Source organism: Neolamprologus multifasciatus, chromosome 14 (assembly GCF_963576455.1).
Source record: "Neolamprologus multifasciatus chromosome 14, fNeoMul1.2, whole genome shotgun sequence".
Lineage (NCBI taxonomy): Eukaryota > Metazoa > Chordata > Actinopteri > Cichliformes > Cichlidae > Neolamprologus > Neolamprologus multifasciatus.
In genome coordinates, this window is record NC_140452.1 from 4,950,108 (window position 1) to 4,974,957 (window position 24,850).

General features: G+C 41.0%; 1 protein-coding gene across 3 annotated transcripts in view; it reads right to left on the reverse strand.

The window, feature by feature from the left end:
• The window catches only part of LOC146503293 (syntaxin-1A-like), a 101,160-nt gene that overhangs the window by 53,724 nt on the left and 22,586 nt on the right, over positions 1 to 24,850 (reverse strand). For all 3 annotated transcript variants that reach the window (XM_085184494.1, XM_085184492.1, XM_085184493.1), the window contains exons 2-3: positions 19,026 to 19,103; positions 7,356 to 7,455 (exon numbers count right to left, since the gene is read on the reverse strand). In XM_085184494.1, the coding sequence (XP_085040620.1) occupies positions 7,356 to 7,455; positions 19,026 to 19,103 (178 nt within the window). The remainder of the gene's footprint in view (positions 1 to 7,355; positions 7,456 to 19,025; positions 19,104 to 24,850) is intronic.

The window sequence follows — 24,850 nt, forward strand, 5'->3', positions numbered from 1 at the left end:
TGTCCACTTTTAAATCACGTCTTAAAACCCACTTTTATTCCTTGGCTTTTAACCTCAGCGAGACTTAGTTTCTCTTTTAATTGAAGTAGTTATTTAATGATTTCACTTTTATTTGGTTTTTACTTATATCTTATGTAATTTTATTTTACAGTTCCAATGTACAGCACTTTGTGTCAGCTGTGATTGTTTTAAAGTGCTTTATAAATAAAGTTGATGATGATGATTAATAGATCTCTATTAAAACAAACAAAAGTAAATAATCTTACATATTACATAGTACTTCATCAGTAGCAGCAGACTGGATAAAAAAAATATATATATATATGGCAGTGTTTTTCCTCGCTCTCTCTTTCAATATAACGCACAACCCACTACTCCCATTTAAATGCTTAGGCCGCTTTATTAGGTACACCTTGCCCTTACTTTTACTTTCAGAAATGCCTTAATTCTTCAAAGCAGATTAAATGAGCTGCTGGAAACAGTGATCAGAGATTTTGCTCCATATTGACATGAGAGCTTCACATAGTTCCTGCAGATTTTTTTCGGCTGCACACACATGATGTGATTCTCTCTCAAAGCTGCACTATTGGATTCGGATCTGGTGACTGTGGAGGCCATCTGAGTGCAGTGAAGTTATTATCATGTCCAAGAAACCAATTTTAGATTGTTTAACCTTTGTGACATGGTGTGTTATTCTGTTGGAAGCAGTGATCAGATGATGGGTTCACTGTGGTCACCAAGTGATGGACATGGTAGCAGCAATGATCGGACACTAGTAGAGTTTAAACACTGCTCAACTGGCACTAAAGACAATATCCCCCCCACACCTTCACACCACTACAGGGCCAGAACTGTTGACATAGGGCACAATGGATTCATGCCGTCAAGCTGTTTAAATTCTAATCCAACCATCTGAATGTTGCTGGAGAGACCAAACAGCCACTTCACAAGCGCATGGCACAACACAGAAGAGCCACCTCCACAGGACAAGACTCAGCTGTCCATCTGTATCTTAAGGATGCAGATGGACAGCTTTGAGGATGCCAATGTTCACATTTTGGACAGAGAGGACAGATGGTTTGAAAGAGGAGTGAAAGAAGCATCTATGTCCACTGTGAGCGACCATCTTTGAACAGAGGCGGTGGTTTACGACACCAACTCTCTGCCATCTATAATCTAGTTTTGAGTTCCCTTCCCAGACGCCTTAACGCCCACTCACATCCTGGGCCATCTGACCTCAGGAATTCACATGATAAGGTGGGGCCAGGTTTCACAATGAACTCACCCAAAACTCTGGCTGATTGGGACCCACACCCAGTTCCACACCTTGGCTCAGGCGATTAGAGGATCACCAGGGGGTCCTTTTGTCCCTCTGTGGGGGGAAACTCCCACTAGGTTTATATCTGGGACTCTCCACCATTTGACCTTAGAACTGAAGAAGCTTCTCGGATGAAGGTGAAACGTCTTCAAGTAACTTAAAGAAGTCCAGACGCTTTTCTTTGCAAGCTCCTTTGACTACGATGACCTGGATGACTGAGAACCTTCACAGACACGTTGCTGGAGAACCTGAGACACAAAAGACCAGGCAACATTTTTCCATTTTTGATGAGCCCGTGCAAACTGTTGACTCAATTTCCTGTTTTTAGGTGTCACTAGTGGCACCCAGTGTGTTCTTCTGATACTGTAGCCCATCTGCCTCAAGGTTCGACATCTTCTGCATCCAGAGATGCTTTCCTGCATGCCTGGGTTGTAACAGGTGGTTATTTGAGTTACTGTTACCTTTCTGTCAGCTTGAAACACTGTGGCTATTCTCTTCTGACATCAACAAGATATTTTCACACAGAACTGCCGCTCACTGGATAGTTTCTCTGTAAACACCCGTTTTTATGTGTGTGTGTGGGGGGGGGGGGGGGGGGGGGGAGCAACAGAAGTTAAGAGTCAAGATTCTTGGATGAGTAGCAAAATACTTGTGCTAGAAGAGGAAAAGAAAAAGGACAGACTCGCCTATTATGCATCAGCAAGGAGGTAAAGTTTGATTTGATGGGAGGAACCTTCAGAAGCAGAACTGATTCATCTTGCCACGGGGGAGGAAAAATCAGTGAATATCAGCAAGACTTTCCATTTTCGATAGAGCGGTGAATGAGCGTAGGTCTTGCATGCATTAGATTTCACAATGAAATGCCACTGTGCAATTACTTTTGATGACACACGCCAGCAGAAGCAGGGAAATGTCAAAATCACAATTAGAACCACAGCAGCCAAAACAAAAAAAAATGACATTCTCACACAGGCACCACACGACCACACTCACACACGCAGACCTTATAATGCACAGATAAACGGTGACATTGGATAAAACAATTGTGTTCCCATCAGGATGAATTTAATCTCTTTTTTGAGATCAGTTTCTCATTAGGTCATCATTTCAGTTTTACTAAGACTGTGGCTTCTGATCATGAAATAGCAAAAAAAATCAATTTCACATCATAAGATTAGCATCTATTATCATGGAAATATCATTAGTTATTTTAGTGCTAATAATTTAGAGATCCCACCGGCTATTATATGAAAACTTAGCCAGGGACAATGTCCAAAACTCTGAGCCAGCAGATATCCACGCCAGCACGTCATGTTTAATGTGACGGGCATTTTTATGAATGCAGATTAATTTAAAAAGCTGCTCCAACACTAAACTGTTGTCAGAATGTGGTTTTGAAATTGAATTTCATAAATGTGTTCCTTCCTTTGTGGAGAATTCTTATCCAGTGCCTGTTTAAAGAGATTAAGTGCTCCTTCTTCTTCCTCTATCAGCTGTTCCCTTTAGGGGTGGCCACAGTGGATCATCTGCCCACATCTCACCCTATGCAAAGCATCCACATTTGCCACAGCAACCTTCCTTCACTATATGCTAGGGGTGGGGGAAAAAAATCGATACTGTGTAGCATCGTGATATTTTGTTTGCCAATAATGTATCGATACAGGGACAGCAGAAATCGATATTTTGTTACAAAAAAATGTTTGTGGACTGGAACATGCTCTGACTTCAGACATTCCTTCACTGTCCAAATGTGTTTAACTTTTTTTTGGCAGCAATAAACATGACAGTTTACTTATTTTAATTTAAGACATGTTTTATTTTAATTAAGTTTAAAACTTTTTTATTTAATGTAAAATTATATTTTGTTTTAATTTAATTTCAAATTCTTCAGTTGCTGAAGGGGCTGCATAGTTTTCATAAACTGCATAGTTCAGAATAGCTATAATTGTACCAGATGGTTGATTCAGTTAAGTTGGACTAGACTGTAATACAAACCGTTCAGTTTGTCAACAATAAAACTGAAATGAGAGAAAGACTGAGTGTGAGACTTTGATATTAGATAAAATGAATATTGATAAAGTTTACCTTTATGTACAGAATCTGAATATCGCAAAATATTTTTAAAAATTGCAATAATATCATATCGTGCGTTAAGTATCGTGATAATATCATATCGTGGGATGTATGGTGATTCCCACCGCTACTATATGCATGAACCTCTGTGGTCTTCCTCTTTTTTCTCATGCCTAGCAGAACAGTCTTCAACATCCTACTTATCACACTACTTATTAAATTCATTCATAGTCATGCCTCAGGTCCCAGAAACAGATGATGTAAGGAAATGTAACAAGAAACACTGATGTAGGGAAATTTCTGCTAAACAAAAGCAGTAATATGTAATATGTAATATGTAAATATATGCACAAAAACACACAGGGTATAAAAATCCAACTCAGCAAACGAATGAGCATCCTGAATGTACGTTCCAGGTTACTTCAGTCGCCGTCAGTGGTCGCAGTGCAACGGGTAGAAAGTACAGAACATAATGACCTACCTGTAATGAACAACCCTGACATTTACATCAATCGTTGATTGATGTACGGTTCTTTAGCATTTATCACAAAGGCGCACACACGGCTCTGATTTCATTCACAGTCATTTCAGTCAGGAAATGACCTGCAGGAGAATTTCTATCATAAATGCAACACCTTTCCTCATTGCTGCTCCGCTCAGTGCGTCCATCTGCACGCTCGGGATAGATAAAGGGCCCGTCTGATGCCTGCCGCTGCAAGCACATAGATACATTTGCAGGCGGGAGGGGAGGCAGGGACTTAGTGAGGAGGAAAGGAAAATTATTAGTAGGAGGTGTCACTAGCATGAGCTTTTCTTTGCAAGCTCCTTTGACTAGCATGAGTAACATCCCCCTTGTGTGAACAAGGGTCACGATCAATGCCCTGACATAAAATGAGAGAAGAAGAGGTGATGAGAGGTCGTGGAGCAAAAAGACAGCAGGAACGATGGATTGAGTATCCAGCACAGACTGAACAAAAGCGATGTAAAGAGGGGCAAAGAGACAGCAGAGAAACTGGGAAGTATGAAATATGGCTAACAGCAGCTGAAAAGGAAAATTTAGCAGTAAAGAGTAGGGATGGGTACTGGTGTCCTGACATAAACGGTAGTAACCAGACCGAAAAGCAGCGCACATTTCGGTGCTTTATTTTCCTGAGATGTGATACACTTTGAATTCTAGCCAATCATTTTACGTTTCCGAGGATAGTAGGCGGGTCCAGGTACGTACGTTCTTTTAGAGCAGAGCTACAGATTAAAAATGCCCAAGGCGAAGCGGTCAAAGTCTGGCTGTGCTTCACAGCAAAATATGCAAACTCAGCAGCTGCAACAAGTGCTTTAAGCTGATACTGTGATACTGTCAAAGGAGGTAACACCTCAAATCCGATGAAACAAATGCGTCGTATTTGATAGCTTGCTGCGAGACCTCACACCGTGCACATCTACTGCTTGTGTAGCCGTAGCCCTGCTAGTGTAGCAGAAATGATGATGATGCAGCAGCAGCCGTTCTTCTCTGCCTGAGTAGCTTAATGTTGTTCGTGTGTAATTTACGTTGAGTAGGCTAACCACGTTATTACATTAATGCATGTAAGGTGAACTAGCAAACATCATCATAGCTACATGCAGCTGTCTTCTTGTTTGATGGCAGATACTCCCTTCACCCTGGCCAAAAAGGCTAAAATGACCAAAGAAAAAGTGGAAAACAGTTAAACATGAGAGGTTTTTGGACAAAGTTTGTGTTTTTTTCCATTGTTTAAGCTGCTTCCAGCCAAGAGTGATACCATATATGCCCCATAGCTGCAGAAAAGGCTAACATTGTTATCGTTTTACAAAAAAAACAGCTGAACATGAGAGGTTTTTGGACCAATTTTGTGTTCTCCATTCTTTAAGCACCGTTTAAGCACCGGCACCGTTTCAAAAGTACCGGTTTGGCACCGGTATCGGATAAAACCTAAACGATACCCATCCCTAGTAAAGAGTGATGGAGACAGAAAGCAGAAAAACTGAGAAAAATGGAGAAACGGGAAGGTAAGAGATTTCACCGTGAGGGTATAAATGCCCCAAAAGCAGAGAGAGGACGGATTGGTGGAGCGCTCTGACTTCTACTGAAGTCTCCAGTCTGCACACTGCCTTTCTTGCTCTTTCTGACAAATTGTCCTCTTTTTCTTCAATTTCTTTTAAACGACACAGTCATTTTTCTTCCCTTTGTTCAGTGGATTCTGCGACGATTATCCTGCTTTCGGCTGCCGTCGTACATTAGAAGGCAAACTGTGACTTTTGGCTTTCTTCTCTTTCTCTTTTCCATTAAAAGCTTCTCTGACTCATTACTGAATCACTGCAGTATTAAACATTGATGTTATCATTAAACAGTGATAGGTGAAAACAAGGGGTCAGTCGTGGCTCAGACAACGTAACCTCGGCTGAATGAATCAAGAAATTAAGACATGGCGAATCACTCTTTCTGGAAATAAGGGAGCGACAAATCGATGGGTAAAAAATAAATTAAAACCAACACAACTTTAGTGATTTGGTAAGGTTGTTTTTAAGCCTTCAAAGCTAAATTGAGATCTGAGGATGGTTTTGCACAAACGGTCTCTACCTAGCCCTGTGGTCCGGCGTATCGTGTGTCTCTGCACTGGTATATTCTCCATTTCTTTTGATGGTTATTTCCCCATTAATGTTAGTTTACATCAGTGTGGTTGGTACTGCACATGGCCTTATCCTTTTACTTTGTTGTAGGCCCCTTTTTTAAATCATTAAACTTGCTCTAGTGGTGGCGTCTCTTATTTTATGATTTTGGGGGGTAGGTAACAAGTTTAACAAGTGAGAAATAAAACTCTGTGGATATGATTAATAAAAACCCATTCAAATTCTGGATAAATTAGGACTTTGGTTAAAAGAATATAAGTTATAGTTTTCACCTGAATGGAAACTCCTAAGGCAGTCGAGTCCCGTCAGAACAAAAGTACAGTATTTCTGAGGCAAGAGTTACCCTGAGTATGTCATTTTAACCCTTTAAAGCCGGTCGGAGCGGGCACGCTCTGTTTTGCGTAACTATTTTTAAATCCCGGTAGCTCTGCAACCACGTAAGCTAGCGCAACAATTTTTTTGCATATGAAACCGGAGGAGTTGTACTTACATCTTATGCCATCAGCTTGTCCTCGGTCACAGTTTCCTTCCACATAAAGCTTTGCAAAAACTGCATAAAAAGTGCTTGCAGCAACAAAAACATAATATTCCAGAAACAGGCTTTGCCGATCCGATCAGCTGTTCGTAACACTTCCTACGTCCATCAGCGCGAGCTATCGCATATCCGCCATGACCTGCCCGAAACCAGAAGTGACGTCATTTTGCGGAAATGTAGTTTTTTTTACTATCAGAGCCTCAATGAGCCTATACTGGTGTTTTTAAAAGTTATGTTTGACTTTATGACTTTCTGTGTCGTTTCTGGGATGCTTAGGACTCATATTGCACTGCTGGAAATAGTTTATTTTGATGCATATGCTGCTTTTTTTTGCAAATTTGCATTATAATATTTATTTTCGTTTTTCCTGCAGTGTATAAAAATTGGTGTATTTCAAAAATAAAACTATGAAGACACTCAAAATAAATTTCCTGTGGTGGGAAACTATTTTGTGCAACTTTTTTGTATTTACAGTTTTGAGGGATAAGCCTCTTAAATTTCTCTAACTAGAAATATATGTTAAAAAAACAAAAACGATTTTAAATTTTTTTGTAGTTTATTGCACTTTTTTGCAATTTATGTAATTACTATGCACTTAATTCCTACATATTATTAAAATTTGGGCTATAATGGTTGTATTAATGTATAGCAACTTGAAATGCTCCCAAAAATGGCTCCACAGCATGTAAAAATATAATATAAGCTCTGGCAGACTTGGTTCTATGGTAGGTCTTAAAGGGTTAAAGAGCTAAACACTAGAAAGCAGAACAGACAAAAGAGCCTTACTCTCATCTGGGTTGGGTGAGGCAAGGATGGCGCTGTGCTTCCTCTTCACCTCTTCAACTTTCTCTGCCAGCGATTCGATAAAACCCCGGATCTCTTCCACCTGTCAAGAGAGCGAGACACAAAAAGGTGCTTTAGATCTGCTCCGTAGCAGGAAGCACCTGTGACTAACCTGGCAGATGCTGTGAAGACCACAAATATGAAAGTTTTTCCAAGTTCATCCAGCCTCAGGCGTCATTTCTCCATGCTAAACTGGACGACTCTCTTATTTATACCGTTGATGTCATGGTCCCGGGCCATGTTGGCCCAGCATTCTTAGTTTTCTTGTATTTTGTTCCTTATGCTGTGGTTCCTAGGTTCTGTTAAAGATGTTCCTTATTTGATTACCCCCTGTGTGCCCCTCTGTGTATCTGTGAGCCCTCGTTTCCCCTCGTGTTTCATTTGATGTTTTCCCCAGCCCGTTATGTCTGTGCTCTCTCCTCCTGTCTGAACCTCTGTGTACTTCCTGTTTTACTTTGACAGTCTCCCGTCAGTGTGGTTTATTCCTGCCATGTCTCGTTATGTTTATCTGTGTCAGCTGTGTTCCCGGAGTGCTTCCACTTCCCTCGTTAACCCTCTGTGTATTTATGGCTGTATCCCAATTCAGGCTCTGCAGCTTTAAAGGCCGCATTTTAAGGCCGATTACGTCACAGCGACGCGACGAAGGCTGTCCCAATTCGAAGGCTGCTTGAAATGTGCCCATCAAATGCGTCCTTCATTTCCCTGAATTTCAAGGACGTGGCGGTGTAGACTTCGTGGCCCAACATATCCCAGAATGCATAGCGCGGCGGTGGGTGTGGATAATTTTGCCGAAAAAAAACAGCGGATGAGGGGCGCCGAAGAGTAAACTTTAAGTAAGTACTGAATATTATGTCACTTATTTATGTGCAGATGTTTAATAATGAAGAACATGAAAACATTCCTGTTGGCCACATGTCGGCAAAGTTATGACATTAGTGACGTTTGTACTAACTTGGTTTTACAGCCTTTACTTTAAAATATACGCCGTTCAATAGCTGAGCTTAATCTTACAGAGAATGATCAAAGCTCATGTAGAAACAAACAAACGAACAAAAGATTTTCTCCTTCATTTCTGTCAAACAAAGCTGTATGAAACCTTTCCCGCTGTTAGTATCATGGTTGCTAGGCAACCTGGGCAGCGCAACGGAGGCTAGACCGTCCCATTTCACAAGCCTCGCACTTCCGGCCTCAGCGGTCTTTAAGTACGCGGCCCTTGAGGATCGTTGAGGCTGCGTACTTTAAGGCTGCAGACCCTGAATTGGGATACAGCCTATGTGCATGTCTCCCTCAGTTCGGTGTCGCGTCGTCAATGTCTCCTCCCCGAACCTGTGTGGCTTTCTGCGTTCCCTCGGTCTTCTGTTAGTATTCCCGGTTTAGTTCTGTTTCGTGTTAAGGCCTGCAATAAAGCAGTGATTTTGAGTTCAGTTCCTGTCTCCGTGAGTTTTGTGTTCGGGTCCTCATCTGCCTCCAAACAGCCAGTTCATGACAGTTTAATTCTGACACAGATTTCAAGATCTGGCTCCTTTGAAATCCACTGAGGTTCAGGACTGATATTCTACCCCATCACCTCTCGCCTATACTTCCTGCTGCCTGGCAGCCAGCTGTGCCGTCTCTGGCCCTCGGCGACAGCTGGAAGATCAGCGGGTCACATCTGTCAGCGACTTCATCAATCTCTACTTTCATCTCAGTCCATCAAACCGCTGATCATTTTCTCCTCCTTTACACCTGCTCTGCTACAGGCCAGCCTATCCCCATGTCATTCTGGTCATTTCCTTGCACATCTCTCTGGCTTTGCTTTTTAACTCTAATTCCACGTTTCCTCTGTCGCTTTTCACAGCTCTACTACAATCCTGAGATTTCCTCTTCTCAGCCCCGGTGATTATTCGCCAGTTATCTCTTTAATTGGCTTCTGATTGGCTCTGTTTTTTAATAACATAATTGGCTCTGAAAGACAACTGGGAGAGAGACCAGACACCGTGGGTGGGTCGCTTAGGTGAATGCAGAGCTAAACGTCATGTGGGGAAGAGAGCAAAAGTTAAAGATGTAAGAGAGTGAGAAAGGAAGGACGCCAAAGAGAGTAGAAGATGAAACCACTTTAAGCTGCCTCGCTTTAGAAATCACACGTTAGTGAGTCATGGCACATCACTCTGCTCTTATAAGGCATCAGATAAATTTTATTGGTATGAGAGAAAAACATGATCAGACGAGGCTAAAAAGCCCACAGATGTGTAAAAACAAACTGATACACGTACTTGGAGGCTAGCTTTGCAACAGCTTGTGACTTTTTGACCCAAGACATTTGTTATTATTCTCTGTCTTGTGCAAATGTCCTGTTAAACAGCCTTAATCCCCAGCTGGATCTTGCAGTAATCATTAGTTTTAAGTTATTCTAGTGTAAAAATCTCATTTTTGTCTGGTAAGGAGAATGATCGGGAGCCTCGAGGCAACAGCGAGTCTTTCTTCCTTTGGCTCACTTCATTCTTGCATCATCAGGTGAAGCATAAATGGGCTCTGTTGCACAATGGAAGAAAAGTAAGACGTATTTTTTGACAAATAGCCGAAGATGAGGATCTTTTCTCTGCTTTTTCCTTTTTTTAGCTCACTGTTAGACTTATTTTCTTAGAATTATCCATATTCAAAAACATTTTTTTCAAAATTGTTCATAATTTCAAATATCAGCCTCATCTACTACCCATCTTTAGATCTTCAAATTAAATTCTTTCTACAGCATCACAATTTAGATTTAGTTGCGTCTTAGAGTAGTGTTTGCATCCATCTAAACGATCTGATACTCAGACAACGCCAAAGCAGATTAAAGCCTCAACATAGTGCACACAAATGTATTCACACGCTTGCTGTTGTGAATACATTTGTGTGCAATACATGAGAAAGAAATTATTACTTTATAGCAGGAGTCTAATGATTCACATACTGTGCAAGTCTTGAGCCACCCATCACGTCTTTTTTTTTGAAAATCCTTAGTTTCAGTTTAGTTTTGATTAGTTTCAGTTATAGTTTTAGTTGTGTTTGCAATAATTAAGTGTAACAAAATCCCAGTTTCATCATATCAGTCATTCTGCTCATCCTTGGGTATGTTGCTATTCCAGCTACCATACTGCACCCTGGACAGGTCGCCTGTCTGTCGCAGGGCTAACACGCAGAGACAGACAACTCACATTCCCACCTATGGGTTCTTTAAATAAATAAATAAAGGCAGATGAACAACCATTGATACCAGGCAACTATAAAATGTATATCTTGGCCCCAATGAGACTATTAACTCTCGCAGCACCGGGTGTTCGTAATTTTGGTTCAAGTGAATTGATAAACTTTTTGAAGGTAATTGACTCACACAGTTGTGTAGATATCCCCGTCCTGTTGTCTCGGGATGCATCACGCTGCCTTGCCTGGGGTTAGCTTCTGTTTTCTGGGGATGAGGGTTGAGTGTGCTCCCTTACCTTCTCAAGGTAAGCTAGGTTAGCCTTCTTGTGTGAGCTTTTCAAGTGCACTTTAAGGTTTGTGGGATTTTTTTCCCTTTAGAAATGTCCCTCATAATTTGTCTGTTTCCACTACAAGACACTTGCTTTATCCAAAACACAGTCATATTCAAAGTAATCCCAAATTGGACTCTGGCGCTTTCTTCCGACTTTTCCTGACATGATTCTGCGCGTGGACGGAGCAGCGACACAGACGACTCGACTAACGTGCTGCCACCTGCTGGCATAATGAGACACAGCAAGAAAAAAAATCTGGAAACTAAACTTCATTTTCACCCTTAACTCTTGTATGACACGCACACATCAATGAAAACTAAACACATTTTTGCTATAAATTCAGTTAATTTTAGTTAGTTTTGTGAACACTCATTATAGTTTTAGTTAGTTTTCCTTTTTTTGTTTTTATTTTTATTTCCGTTAACGAAAATGTTTTTTCACTTCTAGTTTTCGTTATTTCGTACGGAGCCCCGCAGGGGACATGGGAGAAAAAAAAATTAAGACGGACTTTTGCGGGATCTCGCAAAACAAACTCGGGATCTCGCAAAACTTTTGCGAGATCTCGCAAAACAAACTCGGGATCTCGCAAAACAAACTCGGTCGCAAACGTTTTAGCCGCATTCTTCGGACGCTGGCTCGAAGCCGACCGGGCGGTCGAGGCACGATGTGCCGGGAAAGCGGTGTTCCTCCCGGCTGTAGTGGGTCTCGACCTCCCATTAGCTCGAAGCTAACGGGAGGTCTCCCGTTAGCTTCGAGCTAATGGGAAGAATGCGGCTAAAACTTTTGCGAGATCTAGCAAAAGTTTTGCGAGATCCCGAGTTTGTTTTGCGAGATCTCGCAAAAGTCCATCTTAATTTTTTTTTCTCCCATGTCCCCTGCGGGGCTCCGTAATTTTGTTAGTTTTCGTTAACGATAATAACCTTGGTTACATAAGAGCTTACTCATAATCAAGTAGCTCTTCGCCTTCCTAAAAGTCATTCCAAAGTTCATCTTGACACCACCAGGACGGAGCCTCCACCGTGTTTTGCAGATGGCTGTAAGCACTCACTGTTGCATTTCTCTCATGACCTCCTGGATACATATAGACCTCAGTTTCCTCAGTTTTTTAAAAAGCCACACAATGTGGAAAAGAAGTTTTCGGTAACTGCTCTTTTGGATATAATCCTTTATTAATCCTTCGGGATTAATAAAGTATTTCTGGGGAAAAAAAACACTGTCAAACTTTTGTCTTTTTCATAGATTCAACTAAACAAATGAGAACAAGTGATGCATTATTGTACAGGCTGCTAGTAACAAAGAGTATAAAGATATCATTTAAAATTGGCTCTTTCCCAAGTTATTTTTATACACAACACTGCTTCATACCTTGAGACTTCTGTTGTGGTTTGGCATACAACCAAAAAAAGAAAAAAAAATATTCCTACGAAGATGATCAGATACAAGGATTTGACTGAAAATAAGTGAGGAGCAGATGATGTCTAAAGAAAGACCTTGAAAAACTTCCGAAAGCCTGAAAACTATTCTTCAAGGCAAACCCATCTCCTCGGAAGCAAAATATAAAGAAAGGAGTGGCTCAAGACTTTTGCACAGTACTGTAAATATTTATAAAAGCACGTATCAGAAAAAGCTTGCAGGGAAAAACTGCACTGCTGATTTTCATAATCAACAAAGTAAAAACGCTACTTAAATGTAAAAATAGAGCTTTTTAATCACTGTATGGTGAATGCATGTCCCGGCTAATGAGCTTCAAAGACGAGCCACATCACATGAAGCAGATCCTAAATTAATTTTCTAATTAAACCAATTAGAACTTCTCTGTGTATCCACTATTTCAACAGCACTAATAAAGATTACGGAAATATAAGAAATTCTTTTAGTTACAATTTTCATTGTGTGACATGTAAAAAAAAAAAACAATATTTCGTGGGGTGGGCAGTTTCAGTGACTGTTACATAATCGCATAGTTTAGACAGCATCAGGAAAATATTCAGCCATGGTTTGACAAATGCAGCCTTAACTCTTACCCCTATAGGTATTATGTGCATTAATCTCCACATAAACAGGCATGCACACAGATAGATACTAAGCAATATGCACACTCAGTGTTTGCAGTGTGACTCAAGGTCACAGTGGTATTTCCACTGTCCGTTATCCCTGCAGATCACTAGTGAAAGCTTAATTAACACACCCAGTCGGGGTGGAAGCCTGACCGCGCCTGCTCTTCTTCTGCTCCCCTCACCATCTACATCTCTCTGTCACACACTGATACCCGTTCTTCCTCTCTGGTCTTGCTGTCTAACTTCTCCTAACGACTCTTTCAAAAATCTGCCACTCTCACTCTCCCTGAAGCTTTTAGCTCAGTGTCAAACCGCTCTCTGTGGATCCCTCTGTCTACATGTTTCAGTCAAACTCTGCCTCCTTCATTTCTTCACTTGAGACAGACTGAAAATTACAGACAGATAAAGAGGGCTGCGTTTCTATATCAGGGATACAGACAGTCTGTCAGAAGCGGGAAGCAGCGGAAGAACATAAATGAGAAAAATGTGAGAGAAATGGCTGCAGCCTGCAGCGATCCTCCGGAGCTAAAACATCCCATAATTACAGACTTTTTGAAGTTATACCCTGGATTACCTCTGTACTGACTGTCAAACCTCAGATTCAGGAGTTTTAGACTTCGCAACTGAAGAAAGAAAGAAAACTTTCTGCACTTTTTTTTAAAAAGTGACCTCCTGACCCAGTATGAACCTTCCAGATCCCTCAGGTCTTCTGAATCCGGTCTTTTATCAGTTCCCAGAGTCAGAACCAGACACGGAGAAGCCGCATTCAGCTTTTATGCTCCTTATATCTGGAACAAACTCCCAGAAAGCCTCAGATCAGCTGAAACACTCAGTTTATTTAAATCCAGGTTGAAGACTCACCTGTTCTCAGCTGCATTTGAATAAAGCACCAAATCCACACTTAAGCTTAAATTTCAAAACTTACATTTTAACTACTGATTTTATCTGTTCTGATTTTATCTGTTTTGATTTTATATACTGTTTTTGTTTGTTTGTTAATTAGTTTGTTTGCTTGTTTTAATCAATTTTAAATCATGCTTTTTATTTGTTTTTGTTTCTAATGTCTCTGTAAAGCACTTTGAATCACCTTGTTGTTGAATTGTGCTATACAAATAAACTTGCCTTGCCTTAAATATAAAAATGCGTTGTTTTGGTTGCTGACGTACAGGCGTAGCTGAGAGATGCCAAAATTGTTTTCATATTTTGCATTCAACGGGGCGGCACGTTGGTGCACTGCTTAGCACTGTCATTTTACACCATGAGGGTTGTTGGTTCAAATCCATGATCTCCCTGGGCCTGCAGGGGCTTTGTCCAGTGCTTTGCTTTCCACAAAACAACAACAACAACAACAAAAAACAAAAGCTGGTGATTCTGAACTGAACAGAAAAGCTCTTACTGTGATGGGCCATCTACCTGCTTTGCTAGTGCCCCGCCTCCCGTGCCATGACACCCTGGATAGGCAACATCGGAGCATTAGATAAGCTTTTAAACAAAATGGACGGCTGTACCAGATGCAGTGTTGCCAACTCCTCAGTAAGGAAAATCGCTATTGGTTGTCCTAAAAGTCGCTAGAAGTTGCTAAATGACGTCATCACCTAATTTGCATAATTGGTCATGCTAATGTAATTGTAACCTACGCTGCTGGAGAGAGAAATAACATCGTGGACGAGACATAAAGTGAGCAAAAAACGTCCTAAATGCATTTAGAATTTATTTAGAACTACAAATTAAATTTCTTTTAGCAATTATTGTTTTTTGTAATGTCTTTCACGTCTTTTTTTAGCGACTTTTTTTAGAAAAAAAGTCGCTAGGGGGTCTGAAAACTCGCTAAATATAGCGACAAAGTCGCTAAGTTGGCAACACTGACCAGATGTGCCAGGATGCTGAGTCACAAGCCGATTAATGATTCTCTTCCTATTTTAGATGGTGTTCTTCTGTTGTGTCCCCCCCACCCCACTGTATACTAGCATGTGCAACAAATATTGCCACTGCCACCTGTGATCTTAATAACAGGGAATGTTTTAAAAGGTGGCCACAGCTCAGACTCAGCAAAACAAGGGAAAAAAGAGAGCATACGTTTTGAGCATGAGTCTGCACGGATGATCTGATATCGTCGTGTTGGTGTTGTTCCCAGATCATCATGAAAATGTTGTTCCAGGTTCAACATTGCAAGTGACCAATCACATTGTTGTGACGTTATTCTTTTGCGCACCAACCCATTCGTGCATTTATGAAATTCCAATGTTGCAAAGACAATATCAATTCTGCTTAGCGTTTATTAAAGGGTCAGGGTCCGTTGATCGGCGGACAAAGGCGGTTTCTCGCAGCTTAAGTACAGTTTTTTGTTTTACGCCAGTTTTTCCCGAAGTCGCAAAAGTATGACATCACAACATTCTGATTGGTCACTTGCAACGTTGATCCTGGAACAACCTTTAGTATGATGATCTGGGAACAACACCAACACGAGGATATCAGATCGTGCGAGTCTGCAGTGACTAAGCATTGATTCTTAAAGGACTGAACGACATTCTTCCAAAATCATTTCCTCCTTTTTTGCTTCGAGGAGAGTGGTACAAACACTTGGACATGTCAGTCCAAAATCTTCAACGTTTTGAAGACATGATTAACAACATTTTCACAGTCAAATTATTGAGTGTCCCTTCTTGCCCTGTTGATGGGGACATCGTCATCTCGATTGGGACGCAGCATGAAGGTATCCTCCAAAATCCTGAATGATTTAATGTAATCATTCCCTGGTAGAAAAGTGGATCAAAAGCATGCCATTCATTCTGGTGGTCACTGGTTCCAGTTTATCCTTAGTCCTTTTCCTGGTTTCTGTGCAGTGCTTAGCAGTGCAGTAGAGCTTTCATGGTCTCCCCCCTGTGTGGGTTCTCTTGCTCCCAGAGTCCAATCAACCTTGACTTTAAAAAAGAAAAAACTAAAAACGTGGTTAAAGCACCTGAGGGACCTGCTGCAGTAACAAGATAACACATTAGTAGTCATCTGATAGCCGCGAAGCACATGAATGAGCCACTAATGGTGAAGAATGAATGAAGCAGCCGAGCCGAGCCAGCTACTACAAGCATAACTTCCCCGCTCTGTGCACATTAACATTTTTGCTCCATTTGAGAGACCACTGTAGTAGACAAGCTCTCGATTTTCTGGTTAATCTGCATTTCGTCTCTTGCCCATTCTTTGGCTCATGAATAAAATAATAAGACTGTGGACAGAAGCAGCTGAGGTGGCCTGTTTGATTGACCTGTGATCAGATGACTCCAAGCAAGAAAAGATTTTCCGAGGATACGCACACAGTCAGAAGAGGTATTCACAGACCAATTACTCATTTATTATCAATATTTACATACGATATGGTGCTTTTTGATTGCCTCTGCTGCCAGTTTAACGCAAACTTGTTACTAAGCTCAAACATGTAGCAGGGTGTGCACTGCATCACATTTAAATTTACATGTTATGGTTGATGGAGGAATCTAAATGCTAATGCTGGAAGTGGGTGGAGAGGTGGAGTGTGTTAAACAATCGCAGGCAGTCACTGAGCACATTTAATCAACTCGCATCTATATGCTGCCCAGTTGCATGAATTAGTGCTTTTGATGACTTAACAACAATATAGTGATGATAAAAACACGTCTGTAAAGAAGGCTGCTTCTTCTCCTTTTTGACGTCTGTCTGTGCTGAAATATTAAATATCTACACAGACGTTTTGATCGATCTCCCTGCAGCTCAGTCACTGATGATTGCGGCTTTTTGGCGACGCGTTTGTTGTCTCGCGGCGCTTTGAAAGCTCGCGTATCAAAGTGCTGGTTGCCAGACCTTTTTCGACACTCAAAAATGCTGCTAAATGCCATTCAACCTCGCCCGACCCACCTTTGTAGCAGCATTTGCAATGGTGATTTAAATACTTCAAAGGCAAATCCCAGGTGTTTTAGAAAATGAAAGTAGTGGCGCATATAATACAAGAAATATAACTGCCAACAACACAAGTAATAAAAAAATTGACACTACTGTTCTCACAGTGAACGCCGTCACCGGGTAAAAAAAAAGGCCTGGCACCATATGAATGATGATTCCCAGTGGGTCTCCCTCTCTCTGGAGTGGCGATGTCACTGCTGCCATGCTGAAACGAGGCCCTCCCTCTGAGAGCTATAATGATGTTCAGCTTGTACTCTCAGCAAACGTGCATGGCACACACTGGGAACACGCTCCCAAATGTATGTGAAAAGAAATTTACGGTGTGGAAAATTATTATTTTACTCTCTGATGAACTTGTAAGTTTGCAAACGTGCAAAGAAGTGAACAGTCTTATTTCTATGGTAATTTTATTTTAATTTTTAATGAAGAGAGACAGAATATTAACGATAATCTAAAGACTACAATCACCATTGTTGAGAGACTCCTGATCTCAACTTCTTATCTGTATAAAGCGCGTCTGTCCACAGATTCAGTTTCTTGCATTCCAACCTCTCGACCACCCTGGACACGATCAAAGAGCTGTCAGAGGACATCAGGGGAAAGATAACAGGAGGATGATCGTGAGAAAAGTGGTGGATCAGCCAAAAACTGCATAATGAAGACAATTGGGTTTACAGTCACCAAGAACAGCACAGTGTCCCCAAGGTCCCACTGCTCAAGAAGGCACATGTACAGGACGTCTGAAGTTTGTCAGTAAACATCTAAATGACTCAGAGAAGGCCTGGGAGAAAGTGCTATGGTCAGATGAAACCAAAATCGAGCTCTTTGGAATCAACTTGACCCACAGTGTTTGGAGGAAGAGACAGCTGACCCACAGGACACCAACCCCACAGTCAAGCACGGCGATGGAAACATTATGCTTTGGGCTGTTTATGTGCTAAGAGTACAGGAAAGTACAGGAGGGACCAATGGACAGGGCCATGCACCATAAAACCTCTCCTCAACCAGAACACTCATGACGAAGTCATCGATGGATCTCCCAGCATGACAGTAAGGAGCGACTTATAAAGAAGCACATTAAGGTCATGGAAGGGCCTAGCCCAGGGGTGGGCAATCTCAGTCCACAAGGGTCGGTGTCCCTGCAGGTTTTAGATGTGTCCTCGAACCAACACAGCTGATTTAAACGGCTAAATTAGCTCCTCAACATGTCCTGAAGTTCTCCAGAGGCCTGGTAACAAACTAATCATGTGATTCAGGTGTGTTGACACAAGGTGAGATCTAAAACCTGCCCTCGTGGACTGAGATTGCCCACCCCTGGCCTAGCCAGTCTCTAGAGCTGAATCCTATAGAAAATCTATGGAGGGGTACGAAGCTGTTGGCAATAAACCTAAAGGACTGAGAGAGTTTCTTTAAAGAGGAGTGGGCCAAAATCCCTCTTGAGATGTGTATGAACCTGGTGACTTCTTACCGCTGTGCTTGCTAATAAGAGTTTCTCCAACAAGATCTGCTTGGGTATCAACTACTTATTTCACTCAGTGACATGCTAATCTATTTATAACTTTTATGTAATGCGTTTTCGCTTTTTAAAGTTTTATTTGTGGTTGATATTGTGTCTCGGGGACTGTTACGGTACTATTCATTGCTTTGTAAGTGAGCAAACTTATAAATTTAGCCGGGGATCAAATAACGATCCCCCGCTGACACACAAGCTCAGCATCTGTCGTGCCACGAGGAAAGATTGAGAGAAATACATGAAAAATATCAATGTTATTCAGAGTTGGGCGAGTAGAGCACTGGTGTGATATGTTGAATCAATAAAGGCTTTTTCAAATGAAATAAAACGCAGAACAATTTATGTCACGCCAGCAACAACATCAACAGTTATAAAATCATAAAAACGCACCCCAGAGAAGACAAACGGCATGAGATTGATTACAGCGCTCCAAAAAAAAGCCAGCACGAGTAGATTCAATATCAGCAGAGGAAAAACACCCGGGCATGTTGTAGAGTAGCAAATTACCTGGACTGACAAGTTATTAGCCTTCAATGAGCCTGATAATGTGTAAATGGGGAAAAAGTGATTGACAGCAAAAAAAGGAGAAGGAAGGATCAGGATTGGAAGAGAAACAAACCTGTTCAAAGAATTCGTCCATAAAGCCTTTCTCCATCCCAACAGCGACTTCATCTTCCTCCTCAGTCGTCTCCTTCCCCTGGACACACACGAAATAAAAAAAATTTATACGCATTAATACATAATCTTAATACAATTGAATTTAATTACTTACATTACATGAACCAGTTAAATAATAAAGCAATAAACATGGTTAATAACATAAAAAAACCACTAAAACAATAGGGGTGGGGGAAAAAATGGATACTGTGTAGCATCGTGATATTTTGTTTGCTAATAATGTATCGATACAGGGACAGCAGAAATCGATACTTTGTTACAAAAAGGTTTTTGTGCTCTGACTTCTGAGCAAGAATCCAGACATTCCTTCACTGTCCAAATGTGTTTAACTTTTTTTTTGGCAGCAATAAACATGACAGTTTACTTATTTCAATTAAGTGTAAAACTTTTTTATTTAATGTAAAATTATATTTGGTTTTAATTTACTTTCAAATTCTTCAGTTGCTGAAGGGGCTGCATAGTTTTCATAAACTGCATAGTTCAGAATAGCTATAATTGTACCAGATGGTTGCGTTCAGTTAAGTTGGACTAGACTGTAATACAAACCGTTCAGTTTGTCAACAATAAAACTGAAATGAGAGAAAGACTGAGTGTGAGACTTTGATATTAGATAAAATGAATATTGATAAAGTTTACCTTTATGTGCAGAATCTGAATATCGCAAAATATTTTTAAAAAATTGCAATAATATCGTATCGTGCGTTAAGTATCGTGATAATATCGTATTGTGGGATGTATGGTGATTCCCACCTCTATAAAACAACATGTAAACATAATTTTTATCAACAATAACACTGATGACGACTGAATTGGACCATGTTAGGTTGTTTTTACATAATTCGAGGTTAAATGGAACAGTGAGAACACCCCTCCCTCCTCCCAAACCTCTCCAAACATCACCTGATTAGAATCAAGGAGCACTTAATGACACTTTTAATTAGAACCACAGGTCGAGTGATTAGCAAGTCATTATTGAATTAGAACCTACGGGCAGAGAAAACCTTGACTTCTGCATCCCTCTACCTTCACTCATGCACAGATTCATGTAACCATTTCAGTTTAAAGGAGCAGATTAATATTTTGATACCACTCCTATATCTCTGTAGTTAACACACTAAATCATGCAACAGGTTAGACTTTAATCGGGGGAAACCAGCTGTTGTGACTTCGTCCTAATGGTAACAAAATCCCCTTAGCAGTTACATGTGACTTAATAAAATGTAGAAAAATAAACCCTAAATAGCAAACTAAAAGCTTACTGCGGAAAAAACAAACAACAGGGTTACTCAAAGAAAAAGAAAAAAAATAAATCACAAGACTGGAACCTGTTGAAACTCAAATTCTCAAAATGTCAGACTCTTCTAGTAATTACGGTTGTTTTCTGCTCTTACTGAGGTACAGTCACGTCACTAAGGCCTGAACATTCTCAGTGAATAAATCAAAGCTTGGACGCAAAAACATAAAAACAAAAAGTTCAAAAACTCTGCAAACTTTTCGCACTCTGGCATATGATTCATTCTGCATGCTTCTAATCACACATCAGCCATTATACTGCATTAGTGGGATCTCATGTGGCCTCATCTCATTCATCACAGCCACTGTCAAACTAATTTGGTTCCCCATTAGTGGCCTATGAGATCCATTTGCTTATCAAGGCCGTGAGGACAGAGTGCAGTTTTCATCTTCTTTTGCCCTGAAATGACTCCTTACTCTTATCCCAGAATTTCCAAACAGCAGTAAGAGAGTCCTGAATTATGCAAACGATGCGTCCCAGTGTCTGTCAAAATGATGACTTCATTTCCCCTCAAACCTCAAAATAAAACTGTTACCAAAATAAGAATAAGATTAAGAGTCCCTAAAACTTTAAAAACTCTTTAAACCATTAAATTAACCAGTAAATATTTAAAAACTTCAATGAATCATATCCAGATATTATTTATGCTCTCCATGTGTATGGGCAGCCAGCCAGGTTCAACCAGACAGGGAAACAAATGCAGGCATTACATGCATCAGCAGGCAGGAAGCACAGGAAACTTTTGCATCAAGTGATCAATTTCCAGTAAAAGAAATGAGCTACTTATCCCTTGTTAACTGTTTAACAATGGATCAGCAGGATGCACATATACATCATGCGTTACTGACACAAGTTTGTACAGCTGATATTACCAAACATTCATAAATACATTTATATTCTCCAGCCACTTTACTCCTTGTCAGTGTTGGATTGAACCCAATTTGTCTTCAGAGCTGCCTTAAGTCACTATTTCATAGATTCAACAAGTTGCTGTAAATATTCCTCAGAGATTTCTGTCCACATTGACATGACAGCATCACACAGTATCTGCAGATTTGTTGGCCGAGTACAGTGAACTCATTTAACCTTTGTGACATGGCAAACTGTGGTCAGAAAGGGATGGGCGTGGTCAGCAACAATAGTCGGGTAGGCTGCGATGTTTAAATGATTTTCAGTTGGTGATAAGAGCTCCACGGTGTGCCAGGACATGCCCCACACAATTACTCGCCTGCGGCTGCCATGCATGCCTCAGCAGCCTGGTTTGTTGACACGGGGCAGGGTGGATTCTGATTCTACCACCTGAATGCTGCAGGAGAAATTGAGACTCATCGGAACAGGTAACATTTTCCAAATCTTCCGTTGTCCTATTTTGGTGAACAGGTGCAAACCGTAGCCTCTGTTTCCTGCTCTTAGCTGACAAGAGTTGCAGCCAGTGTGGTCTTCTGCTGCTGTAGCCCATCTGCTTCAACATATTGTGCATTCAGAGATGCTCTTCTGCATACTTGGATGTATTTATTTGTATTATTTTATTGCCTTCCTATCTGGCCAATCTTGCACTAGCATCCATGCAACATTCAAAGTTGTTCAAATCACCTTTCTTCTCCATTCTGATGCTCGCTTTGACCTTCATGTCAGATCCACTGAGTTGCTGCCATGTGATTGGCTGATTGAAGTGTTCATGAGCAGCTTAACAAGTGTACCTAATAAAGTGGTCAGTGAATGTAGTTGCCGATGTATGGTGGCACTGCAAGTTATTTAAATACTGAGATTCATCTTTTTAAAGTCATTCTAAAGTATGAAAAATTGCTTCTGACTCTTTTTATTCAGCGAAAAGCATTAAAGTGTCCGAAGGTCAGAAAATAAAGTCTGCGTAGGAGATTTTTTGTAGATTACAACTGAAAAACATGATAAAATGACTCAACGAATTTAATATGACTTAAATCAAATCATATCGTTTCTTCTTTATGTTCTACTACGCAGACACTGAAAGATAAAAATTGTGAAAGTTTGCGCCTGTAAAAGAAATGAATAAATAACTGTATTAAACTTCTTCTTCGATGCCATTTCTCTTTGAAGAGGGTTAAAATGTGATATGCAGACACAGTAGGAGATGGGGAGGAGACATAAGGAAGTCAGATGAGAACAACTGAAGAAAAGGAAACAGTCCCTGAGAAAATGCTTGTGAAGACAGACTTTAGCAAGACAAATGCCACAGATCTAAGCGAGAGGAGTACAGAGATGCTGTAATCCCACTAATATCTAGACCTACTCAAACTAATCCAAGTGTACACAGAGTATATATATTCACTACAGGTACAGTAAATTGCTAACAAGCTAGAATAATAAGAATAAAGGTCCTAAAAGTCCATTTTGAGATCTAATCTTTAATGTGTTGGCATGGCGCTGATGTGCATTCACGGAGCTGCAGACTTTCAGAGTAGAGGCGGCAGCAGCAGGAAGCAGAGGAGGAGAATAAGCAGGGAATCAGAATAGGCTCAGAGTACCAGTACTGTGTTCAGCCTCCACAGAGAGATGCTGTATCTCCCACAGAGAGAGGAGGGCTTTGGTCTGGTTTTACTTTGTGTGGTCAGGAGGAGAGAAGTCCGAGTAGCGCACCTCAAACGTCCTCCTCCCACCAGATCTGAAGCTCCTGCTGAGCCACAAAGAGGCTGGGAGAGGCCTTTAGTGCTGCGCTCTTCACTGAGCCTACAGACTTGACTATCCACACAACAGATGCTCTGAGCAAGACACACAAACATGCATTCACACTGTAGCTAGCACACTGGCAATATACAGCAGAGGGTAAACACACAGAGAGAACGAGCTTTATATACAAGCTGGTCCCCCCATCATACCAGAACCTTTGAATGCTCGCTGCCTCTGGGGCTCACACTCGGGTGAAACTCCCCAACTGTGGTGTAGTCAAGTTGTGGCCTGATTATGGTGTTTATTAGATTAGAGAGTTGATGCGGGCAGCATGCCAGCAAGATATCGCTCTATGAAGACAAAAGTGCCTGCACAGACACAGGAGGAGGAGGAAATGTAGTCCAAGTGTGAGGGAGGGAGAGATAAAACAGGCTTAGTGAGCAGGCTGCAAGAATCACGGTTCCTATCACCAAGGTATTAAAGGGAAAAAAAGAGGGAGAACAGGGGAACAAAACAATTACAGAAAGCTGTTAAAGTGCATTAACGTGTGCAACAAAAAGCCATGCAGGCAATAGTGTGTTGATGTACAAGAAATCGGATTAAATAAAGGGGGTGTGTGGGGGATAAAATATGCTTGCAAGCCTGTACGCTCTCAGACTCTGTGCAATGTTTTATATGAAAATAAGCTGAGTAAGACCAGTGAGAGACAGTTCAAGTAGACACCCATGTGAGCAGTACTTTATTGTCCTTTTGTGTTACCATATTAAAGCAGACCCGTTTCCTGCATCTTTGTATCGCAGCCAAATCAAGCAGCTTCCTGCAGTCCCATTAGAAATGACTCATAAAAATCTGTGTCAGCTCCACAGAGGAACACTGAGCGTATAACCAGATTTATTATCCCAATACAGCTAGGTAGCATTCATTATAGATGTGCGCTCACTCAGTGACACGCAAACCTTTGATTATTTATTCATTTTCCTACAGTAGACAAACACCAAGCTAGAAACAGCAGAATCTGAACGATACAGTAACAGATTCGCGCTCGGTTTGCAAAGCCCTGCTGCTCACAGGATATTTCGAATCTGCTAGTAAAGGAGGAAGAGAACCACGACTTTCAAACTGCAGTCTTACAGCGAGTTTTGCATGGGCTCAAGCGCCATCAATTTTGTCAGAGAGTGAACACAAGACTCTGTATTAGGGATGCACCGATACCGATACCAGTATCGGTATACCGATATACCGATATACAGATACCGATACCAGTACCGATACCGATACCGGCCGATACTGTAAAATGTGTGTGTACTCATACTCGTAAAAGTTAACTGATACCATGAACCGATACTAACTTATTTCATTAGTCAGAGGGTGGCTTGTCATTTCTGTTGTAGTTTTTTAGATTGGCCACTAGGGGGACATCCTGCGCTAAACAGGCACAGGGTTAGACGAGTGAGACTGGCGGCTCCAGATAAAAAAGAGAAACTGGAGGCTGCTGTAGCTAGGCTAAACAAAATGTCAGCAGTGTGGACCGGAACAGCCAACTTTAACTCAGGTTTTGGAAAAGCGATGAAAAATGTCAAGAGAAAAATCCACGGGCAGTTAAAATAACAGAGGCTCTGACTCATTTTATTTCTCTGGATGACCAGCCAATGCCGGCCGTGGAAAACATAGGATTGAACCGTCTTCTCAGCATACTCGAGCCGCGATATGAAATTGGACACTCTGCAATAATTTAAAAGTTTATTTTATTCTCAAACCTAATTTGTATTTATTTTATTCCAAACAGAAGTGTTTATTTATTATTCTGAAAGCTCGAGACAGTGCCA